Source organism: Leptonychotes weddellii, unplaced genomic scaffold (assembly GCF_054177405.1).
Source record: "Leptonychotes weddellii isolate Sample4059 unplaced genomic scaffold, ASM5417740v2 HiC_scaffold_4234, whole genome shotgun sequence".
Lineage (NCBI taxonomy): Eukaryota > Metazoa > Chordata > Mammalia > Carnivora > Phocidae > Leptonychotes > Leptonychotes weddellii.
Window position 1 is genome coordinate 1 of NW_028008946.1, and position 11332 is coordinate 11332.

At 35.1% G+C, this 11332-nt stretch overlaps 1 protein-coding gene across 1 annotated transcript; it reads right to left on the reverse strand.

Moving 5' to 3' along the window:
• Positions 1-1323: 1323 nt before the first annotated feature.
• Positions 1324-10541, reverse strand: LOC102734631 (protein phosphatase 1 regulatory subunit 3A). Its single transcript, XM_081810897.1, has 4 exons — positions 10518-10541; positions 9792-9891; positions 9555-9679; positions 1324-7640 (listed from the first exon to the last, which is right to left on the reverse strand). Exons 1-4 carry the CDS (start codon positions 10539-10541, stop codon positions 5244-5246), a joined length of 2646 nt encoding a protein of 881 aa, XP_081667023.1. The 3' UTR covers positions 1324-5243.
• Positions 10542-11332: the final 791 nt, after the last annotated feature.

The window sequence follows — 11332 nt, forward strand, 5'->3', positions numbered from 1 at the left end:
AGAATGGGAGAAGATATTTGCAAATGACATATCAGATAAAGGGCTAGTATCCAAAATCTATAAAGAACTTATCAAACTCAACACCCAAAGAACTAATAATCCAACCAAGAAATGGGCAGAAGACATGAACAGACATTTGTCCAAAGAAGACATCCAAATGGCCAACAGACACATGAAAAAGTGTTCAACATTGCTCGGCATCAGGGAAATCCAAATCAAGACCTCAATGAGATACCACCTCACACCAGTCAGAATGGCTAAAATTAACAAGTCAGGAAATGACAGATGTTGGCGGGGATGCAGAGAAAGGGGAACCCCCCTACACTGTTGGTGGGAGTGCAAGCTGGTGCAACCACTCTGGAAAACAGTATGGAGGTTCCTCAAAAAGTTGAAAATAGCAGGTCTTGTTTTATCAGTTTTCACATTAGTGAATTAAGGTATGCATTATTATTCTTTTAATTTACAATCTTTATATTATTTCCCATGAAATAGAATAAAGGGAATGTTTCCTGTGCTAAGAAGAATTCCTAAATATAGAGAATCAATATAATTATTAAGAGAAACAGAGAAAAAGGATTGTTTCTCTCTTTCCCACATCCTAAACCCACTGCATTACTCTGTCTTGTTATTCTCTTTCCCCTCTCTATGTGGTCTTTGCTAGTTTACTAAACCATCCTGACTTTGTTTTGATTAAGTTTACTCATTTTAAAATCAGACTTCAGAGTATCCTGTCTACATTTTAGAAATAGGATAGGAAGGAGACATCACTGCAATTCAATTCTATCCATGAGTACTAAGTGAGGATTCCTACAGACTAGACCTTGTGAGGTGATGGGAGGGAAGAAGAAACCATTGTCCCTATCCTGAACAAGCAGGCGGTCCAGTTAGGATAATTACTCAAATGCCCACTGCATGCAGGAAGATGAGTGTCAAAAGAGATCTGAAAACAAAGAGATCCCACAACCTGAACTAGGAGGAGACTTCAAAAGAATAGGGGCTTGAGGTGTATATAGAAAAAATGTGCAGAGTTGGATACGAAGAGTAAAGATGCCTGAAAGTGCCCTAGACAGAGGGGTGTACATGAGCAGCCACAGAGGAACAGATGTACATGGCATGTTCTAGGGACAATATGACTTGCTTGACTGACAGAGGACTTAAGGCAGAGAGCAGTGGGAAATAAGGCCTCGTGGTTCAGGTGGGGTGATAAGGATGATGCACTAAACCAAGACCAGTAACTTGATTAGACATTGAATGAAATGTGCTGCAATATCAGATTGTGGAGGCATCTCAGCCAAATAAAAATGAGTTCTCTGTAATCCACTATTGATTTACCCATACCACTCTTTATTATCACGAGTATAGAGAATTGGATATATTAGGGGGAAAACTTAGGGAATTTTTCCTTAAATTTTCACATAATATATTGTTTCACATTGAAAAATGAAGGTGTGGCGCCTGGGTGGCTTTATCAGTTGAGTGTCCAACTCTTGATTTCAGCTCAGGTCTTGATCTCCGGGTCGTGAGTTCGAGCCCCCGTGTTGGGCTCCATGCTGGGCATGGAGCCTACTTAAGTTAAAAAAAAAAAAAAATGAAGGTAATATATATGCATTGAACAAATACAGAAATGACGCAAAACAGAAATGCTGAACTTTTTAAAGAGTTGTTTGTTTAATAAGTTTTTAGCATACTACAATGATGACACCTCATGAAAACATATGAGTGTTCAAAGCTAGGCTAGTGAAAATTTAATTTGCTGTTTAAAGAGGTTCGGATAAAGTTATGGAAATGTATTAGATTAATGACCAAATCTATTTTTAAAAGATGAAAAGTAGATTATGTTGCTATGATTTTTATTATGATCTATTTCTGAAAAGAGAAAAGAATAGGCAACTTAATTAAATAAATAGAAGTAACTTTCTTAGCTGTTCTCTTCATACATGTGTACAACTGTGAAGACACTGGAAGAGCATGACCTCCCATATTTCTTTCATACCTTGTTGTAGAATCCAGTTTGACCCTATTCCTCAGTTCCACAAGAACTGGCTGAGACAGGATTCAAAAAACAAAAGACAGTGCTTATTGCATAGTTTGATTTCTGTATTCACTCGGTGAAAATTTGAAAGAAAGGGCAGAGATCCTGGTAACAGGAATCAGTGGATGAACTGGCCCTGGGGATGACAGTCCTCCTGCCTGTGTCTTTACTAGTTCTGCTAGTTTGTTTTTTTTGCTTTGTGTGCTTTTTTTATTCATTTATATGCAAAAGTCAGCCAAATACAAAAGGCAACAATCCTGGTAATACCAAATAACACTCATGACTGAAAAAAATTATCAAGAAAGTGCCATGAATGCTGTCTGGGAAAAATAAAATAGTTTATGTCCCCAAATTTGGTCTGCATATTTTTAAGTTTCCGTTTACATAGCAGACTAGTTTAAGATAACAAGTAAAAGATGATCCTGTTTCTCTCACAAGTGGTTCACAATGGTCACTATTTCATTATCAAAATATTAGAACTCAGCAGGGAAGCAGAACTGCATTAACCCAACGTTCTTGAATGTTGGGAGGTGAGTCATTTCACTGATTCATTTCCTTTTATGTGGAAAATCTATTGGGATATTGATGACTTATGCAGATGTGATTTTTTTTAAGATAGTTGATTTTACTACCTATACTTGCCAATTAATTTTCAGAATATTGTTTCTAATTGTCAGAAGCCCAGCAAAATAAAAGGTGATAGTTATATCACATTTCTTAGCCACTATAGGAGGCAGATGTGCAATGCAGTTCTCTTTGCCTATTTTCATGCCACACCCTCTCTTTTGGCCCTTAACCCATATTTAGGGGGGACACAGTGAAGGCAGCTATACTTATAAAGATTACCTTGTCATGATGATTCACAGTCAAATCTTTATTAACCAGGGGCTCCCAGTTCTTTCTGAGATCCATTTCTCTTGCTTATCATAATGCTGCGATCAAAATGGGTTGCAAAAATCTACCTCTCCACCTAGCAGTAGTTTCCTAAGTTCTTAAGACTTTATCTCAAAATCTTCATAAGAAATGTTTGGAAAGTCAGTTAAATCACCAATTATTTCTTCACTGCATGCAGAGAAATACACAATTAAATATTTTAAATTCTTTGAAACTTCTATTGTCGTATTACAAATACGCAATGAGAAGGTTTAGTAAGTTAATGTTACCAAAGTCAAGTAAAAGAGATTTAAAAAATTACATTCCTTTATGTATAAGGGAATAATTATAGTTCGGGCACCTGTGTTAATAAGTAATGTAGTTTCTTTGCATTAATAAGATATGGCATATTGACCGAAACTCTTAAAGGTAGAATGCAAAAACCAAGCCATTAAGATCTGAAGAAATACTAACCTTAACTCCGCTGTAATTTAGACCTGTCAACAAAATTATCAGGATAGCAATTTTAGAGATAATATTCTAGGTATGGCCTACAGTGTTCTACTTGTATTTAATGAAAATGTGCTTTTTTAAGCAATCAAGTATTTGCCCTAAGTTCTACTTCAGGATGTTTGTATTTGTTCAACTAAAAAGTTAAAGTCAAGCATTCAATTTCAATGGGACTTGAGACAAGCATACAATTAGGGATTTGGAAATAGCTGTGTACCTAATGAAGATTAGGGAAATCATTTACTACTACATGAAAGTCAGTTTAAATGCTTTGTTCTCATTTTTTATTCCCATAAATGCATGTTTCCTAGAAGTATAGGATGATATATGCAAGTTTTACTCATTGAATTTACCTTTACAGGTAAATAGATGCTCTTTTCTCTCTGAAGATCATGTTACGTACTCTATGAAGGAAGTTCCTATGAAAAAGAAATCACCCAAATGGACTCCCACAGTTACTCTCTTCCATATTCCTGGCCAAATCAAAAGTACGTATGCCTCCTCCCTGGAAAGTAGCCATTCAGGGTATCAAAGGAAGTACTGTGCCATAGACCAGAGCACAGGATTTTTGCATCTAGCAATCATTTAATAAATGGTTGTTGAAATCTTATATAAAAATCTTTGCATTCCCACTATGTGACCAAAATGATTAGTTCCATTTTTTCACATACTTAGCCATAGAAAATAACAGTAGCTAAAGTCACTGCTACACTGGATATTCATTTCTCCCTGAGTAGATTGCCATATCTACTTATTTGCCCACTAAAAACTTGAGTTATCATCTAACAACCTGATGATTATATAACAATCACCAATGATTATTTCGTCTCTATATGCACCTTGGAAAATAATTCATTGTCCTATAACAAAAAATAAAAATTTGTTTGAAGACAAAAAATACTACCAAGTAAAATAGTTCATTTGGAAATATTTTTTAAATTATTATTATTATTTAATATTTGATGCTTTATAGGTACAAATTCGTTCTGAAGCAATGCTTGTGGAACTTTTAATTTTAAAACTTCAACTGAATAATTGACATCAAAATTGTTCAGCTGTGTTATACTTTCTCTTCTTATAAGAGAAAAACATTGCTTATAGACAGGCCCCCCACAAAATTTTGTAGATTGAGAGATCATCTCCCAATTGTTTCAGTCTTTGTCAGATTTGGCTTATGAGTGCTCTAACTTTGTAGATATAAGGGAGGTAGAAGATATCTGTGTATAAAGTATTATTCAAGCAAACAAGGTCTTTCTTTAAGTTTATGCATTTCAATACACATGGGTGTTGTTCTTAAAAATATGAAATCAAAGTTGAAAGATTTGATCCATCAAAATGTGCTGATAAATGATATAGGGATAAATGCAAATTTCATGGTCAATACCAAAAGACAAAAAAAAAAAGTCCTCTGCCATTGTTCATGTTTTATCTATTTTTTAAAAAACCACAGAAGGAAAAATACTCTAGGGAAAAAAAAATGAAGCTTTACTGCAAAAGAAATGAATGCAAGAAATGGCACTTTAAGTAGTGAAGAGACGTGAAGCATTGCAACTTCATAGCCTGCTAAGGAGCAACAGCTGTACCTAATTTCAACTTGACGTGCTTCAGATCTCATATTCATATAGGTATTTAATGATCCAAACATAATGGTCCTATATAGAATAATTACTTATATGAAGGAGCAAACTTCATACGCATTCCTTTTTAAATGATCCTTCAAGAGAAAAACTGCGCTGGCTCTTTGAACAATGAGTAATCTCTTTCACCAATCCAAACGTTTGGGGCTAAAAAGCTTATCTTTTATGAGAAAATAATAATAGTGGTGAGGTTACTTCTTTTTGACAGACTCTTTTTGTCTCCCCTCTTCCCAAGATAGCCAGTACAATGAAAAAAGGTAGAATGCCAGGCCAATCATTAAGTCATACTGGTAGATGGTTACAAGAAATATGACAAACAAAAGGACATACGGTACTTTAGAGTTGGTGTATTTCGAAAGCAGAGATTGGTTGCTTTCAGTTTGACCTTCCTGGGCAGGGAGACTAGCAGAAGCAGAGCTCTCGGATTCCTTGTCACCTGAAGAGCCCAGTGATTGTCCAGACGCTAATCCTTCATTTTCATGCCTGGCCTCTTCCACGGTCTCAATAACTTCACTGACAAAAATCGTTGGCTGTAGAGATTTTTCCACACCGTGTTCTCCTTGTTGAAAAATCTGGCTTTTAAATCTTTCTCTGCTACTACCTGAGGTCCCTGTTCCTGAACTTTTGGAAACTTCTCCAGGTATAGACCCAAGATGAGGGTGCTTCTCAATACCCTGGATTTCACTTGTTGGATTACAATTATATTCTGATTTAGTAGAAATAGATTGGAGAGTCATGGTAGTAATTATATTCTCTACAGCAATTGCCTGTTCATGAGATGGCACTGAGGTTTTAGCATGGTGATTGGAAACGTGAGAGACATTCTGAGAAGCTCTGTTAGTGTCTGAGTTTAAAGTAGAATGAATAATAGCATCTCTGTCTGTTTTCTTTGATAATTCTTGGACCTGTTTATCATCTCTATTTTCTGGAAATGTTTTTTTGTCTTTTGGTAACATTCCCAAATGTAAATCCAGTTCTGAGGCTGCTTTTTGATTGCCTGTAATGACCTGGAAGGATTCTTCTACAGATGTGATATTTCCAATGCCACGTTTCTTCCTGTCATGTGTCTTCCCGGGATTGTACATAGATATGGTTTCTTCTTTCTCCATTTCATCTACATGTACATTACAAATACCTAAACGTGATTCCTTTTCAAAATCATTGTCATAGATTACACCTCCTGTATCTCGTTGACAAAGGGTATAATGTGAATCATCATTTCCCCCTTCATGTGGATCAAACGCTGTTTCCTTTACCTCGATGGGCCTGTCACTTCGTGCTGTCTCTTGAGGTAGCTTAGCAATTATTGCTTTTTCTCTAGCAGACATGCTTTCTAGAGCACTTTCTGATGTTGTCTTAATTATATAAGCTGTACCTGCTTCTGCTTTCTCAGTAACACCATGATCAGCTAGAGAAGACAGTTCACAGCTCACTGTTTCTTGGCAGGTAAACAATTCTTCCGTAGGAGTAGCTTTCAAATTCCTTGTATTATCTCTTTTTCCCCACATGTCTTCACAAGCAGATTGTTCCTTGTTCTGTTCTGTTCTATATGTCTTACTCTCTCTTGCTTTTCTCTGACTTTCTAGAACATTCCAACTTTGTTTCTGTTGTGCATTCTTATTCTGATCCTCAGGATTAATCCAATCTGATTTTTCTTCTTCAACTTGGAAAAGACAATCATTCCTCAAAACATTTCCACTTCTTGGTGAACAAACTTGACCAGGCATCCCTCGTAAAGTAGTGCCTTCACTAGTCAAGAGATCATGCTCTGGAGTTGTTAACACAGCGTTTTCCCAACTTAGACTTATCCTTGGTGAATGAAACATATCTGCTGTGATTGCCTGGTCGGGAATTGTGGTATCTTTACTCAGCAGGACAGTTAGGTCTCTGTTGCTAGTTTCTGTTCCTTCCATACTGATTTCAGACTGGCCCATCTTCCTTTCTTGGTCATGTAAGAATGAATGAAAATTTTTGCTTTGTTTTACATTAACACCTAAATGTATTCTTTGCTCCTCCTCCTCAGTCTTACCATTACCATAATCTTTCTTAGAAGATCCTTTTTCCATTGATTCTTCTGAATGCAAATCCAAATTGAAATCTCCTCTTAAACATTCCCAATCTCTTATTTCAATTTTCTCAGCTCTTCCTTCATGTTTTTTATTAAGGTTGTCTGCGACTAGTTGATCTGAGGAAGGACTAGATATTTGCACTCTGCCTCTCCCTTCTGCTGGATTAGCATTATTATCCAGTACTTCTTTGCCCCCAATGTGTAATTGCACTAATTCACCACTACTAGTATATCCCAATGGTGGCTTGATTTCTCCTATATCTGAAGTAATTTCCTCTGAAGGTTGATGTCTATACTTATTTTCTGAGGAATATTCTTCTTTGCAGTAAAAATCTCCCTTTAAGGAGCTTTCTGCTGATGAACTTGGAGACAAAGGCCTTTTAAACAAGTCAGGGTGTACTTCACCATGGATTTGCTTCTTCTCTAACCCCTCAGCTTTATTTGGAAAATTGACCGGATCTATTGCAAATGTATTCTTTTCATCTCTGGAAGCAGTACTTCTTATTAAGCATTGATTTATCTTAAGGGATAAAAAACAAAACAAAACAGATAATGATCAAATGATTTTAAATATACAAAATGAATTAGATTTCATTAGTGGGGCTAGCAATTAACTGGTAGATTTCCTTGATTCATTTCGTTTGTGGATTTTGTATAAATTCTGAAAGCCGGATGTTTTGGGGGGATCGTTTTAGGCTATGACTTGGGAATGAGATTAATAAGAAAAGGGACCAAAATTAATCACTCTCCTTCCCAGTTTCCAAATATCACATTGTATTATTCAACTATTCTTGCTTGTCATTGCACTTTCTCCTCACTTAGGTTATACACATTGATAGCTCCATGCTAATCAATTAGAGAGCAGCTTCCTGGGTGCCCCTTGCTGCATTTACACTTGCTATAGGTGCCCCTATTACAGTTTCTCTTATTAATATGTTTTCTGCAAAGCCTCTGCAAACTATTAATAGCAAAACGTCACTCAAAGAAAAGTGAGGGAGTTAATGTCTGCAAATTCTGTTTTAATGACCCTCTGCCAACTGGTACTCAAATGTATTTGAGCTCTTCAGTGATGCCAACTGTCAGGATTTAACAGTGAGATGCCTGTGGTTTTTTTTTTTTTCCTCCTTATAACTGACATTTGCATGATCTCAATAATTATATGCAAATCTTACGTTTTCCCCTTCTTCTCACATAAGGCTCATGTTACTTGTCAACTGCACAGCTGTCTTGTAAGCCAATGCCTGTGGGTTCCACAGATTTGGTTGTATTTCCATCTATTATAGAGCTTCATTGTTTTATGCATTAACGTCAGCATGGAGCAAATTAGCATCTAAATTACAGCTCCCTGTTCATTTATTGGATGTACAATCTCAGTAACTTCTAAACAAACTTTTATATTTGAGCCTGCTCATTGTAATGAGGTGTATTGGTGAAGCATGTGATTTTTCAGGGCCCTTTCATTATATTCTGTGGTTTGAAAAAAAATGGTGATGTTAACTTTCAGCTGGTGAGAATTCTCACAATGGGTGACAACTTTGTAGTTTCTTAAAGTTGGAGCAAAGTAAATTGCATACTTTAGTGATGCAGCTTCCATATCACTATAGAAAAGGTGGAAAACGAGGGGAAAGAGATGAGCTCTATTTCTTTTCTGTTTCAGCACTGACACTTGAAGAGGAAATGTCATTTTAATCTTCGATGATTATGAATCCATGTATCCTAATGATATGAGCTCCAGCCAAACACAGTAAAGGATAAATTGCATTATGTGACTCATTTACTCCCATTTCTTCCTTTGTGATAAAAATGCTATCTAAACCATACCCCCAAAAATTCCAAATAGATTGAATGTTCACCAAGTGTGAAATTTATGATAACAAATTTAATACTAAATTGTACAGTACTGAATTTGTTTCCTGTTTAAAAAATATAGCACAGGCTATTTTCTCCTCATTCGGTAATTTAATACTTTCCAATGATACAGAACTGTGAGATTCTCACAAAGATGGAAGTAAGTTTTTAAAAAATGCTGCTAAATGCAAGAATCAGACTTGAAAAGCTGGACAGACTCTAACAACCATCTAGCCCAGCCCTCTCATTTTACAGACGAGTTTATGCTAAGTGTACACTTGTCACAAAGATTAGAAATGCACATCAGGATAGTGCTACCTCTTCTATAATTCCTACAAACTATTACTCAGAGCCGCTGGTGAAGAGATAAGAAATGAATGTCATTAATTTACCACTGCAGAGACCAGAAGCAACATACTGAAATCAAAGTGCCTTGTTGATCAAGCTAGAGATGCAAGGTCAGAATAGGCATGCTTTCACATTTGCCAATTATATTAGTTGAAACTATTGAAAGGCAGGCATTGCAGCATCTTTGAAGCATAAATGGATTCATCGTCTGTAATACCGTGGCAACCAGAACACTTACCATCAACTCTAATTCTTTTTCATTATGTTCATCATGTTCCCTGTTTACATCTTTTACATTTCGATTACTGGTTTCCAAGGCTGCCTTGTCCTCATGAGAACAAACAATTGTTGGGATATAGGTATCTGCAAAGTTAATACAATTGTGTCTGTGTAAGATTGTTATCATTGTAGGCTTTAACAAAAGACACAGATTTTGTTTAAAAATTAAATTGAAAAAATCAAATAAAAATATTACCTGTAATCTTTGAATTCTCAAAGTTATTCTCGCCTGATGTTACTAATGATTCTTCTTTACTGTCAAATTTAAAACAAAATGTTATAAATGTTTTCTTAGACTACCTCTTCTAAGTATTTTTGTACAGGGGAAAATTCAAACAAATAACAAGCCAAATAAATATTATATAACCTTTCATATTTTCTCATATTACTTGGTATGCTTTTTAAATAAAATTGATCTCTTAGAATAATTCAATAGTAAATTACTAGTAGTAGAAAAATTTTAAAATAATTTCCACAATGCCATATTTCTAAATAAGATTGTGTTACCTATATTTAAAACTTACATAACCAAAGTAAAAATATATGTAAATGTTGATTAGTCCATCATTCATGAATTTAGTCTTTGCAAGTGAGAACATTTTTCTGTTGGTTTAAATGATAAAGTTTTATGAACTGACAGTCCATTTGTGGTCGTGGAAATTGCTTTTTAACGTTCCAATTATTAATTTTTTTTGTGTTCCATTTTATTCAAAATTCTTTCAGCTGGGTGGATATAACATTAACTCTCTCTCTCCAAGAAAGGAGAAATAAACAAACTTACTAAAAACTGAAAGGCAGCTAAATTTATACTCAGTTCAAAGACTTTATGTGTGTATTACCACAGGCTAATTTTACAACCAAGACTTCAGATTGCTCATATGAAAGCATGTGTTTTCTTTCTTTAAAATGATTTGGGTTATACTTCCTTTATGATAATTTTCTGCATAGTGATTAAGGAAGATAAATATATTTTTCTTTCAAATGTACTCTACTTATAGGTTTATGTGTGGCATCATTAAAATTTAGATTTGTCCATGAGACTCAGCAAGAAAAATGTTAGTGAAAAAGCTCACTTTGTGTATAGTTATGTCACAAGTCAATCTATCAGAAATGATTGGCCCAGTGTCCACATTTTCTTGTATTGTCTCGGCTGAATTTTCTTATAATGACTTTTCTCAATGACTTTTTTTCTCCAATAAAATGCATCTAGAGAGTTGGCAATTGCTGAGAAAGTTGTGTAATGGAGTCTACTCTTCATTGCATGGATAATGTTGATCCAAATCCCAGGAAAGCCCATCTTTTTTCAACAAATCATGAGAAAACTAGCAAATTCTTCCATCTGGACTACACAAGAAGGTAATTCAGTTTTGTTTATATTTATATGTTTAATTTAACTTTACCAAAAATATTTGGTATTTTCCAGTGGGTCCATGAAAGAAAATAATGTTTCTACATACATAAAATATCATTGGAAAAATACAGTATTTACATAATTGATACTGAATCTATAAATCTGTATTGTTTAATGAGGCCAATAACTATGCAAAGATTTATTTTTGTGGAATCTAACTGCAAGTTGGTGCATTTTTCCTTCTCCAAATACATGATATATAGGAGCTTAAAAATATATAAACCATTAAACATCATTTAGTTGTTCCTGCTTCCTCTTTACCTGCATAACAGTGTTGAAAATCTCATTTGTAGAAGGAAAACCATAGCCATTTAAGCCTTCTGTTT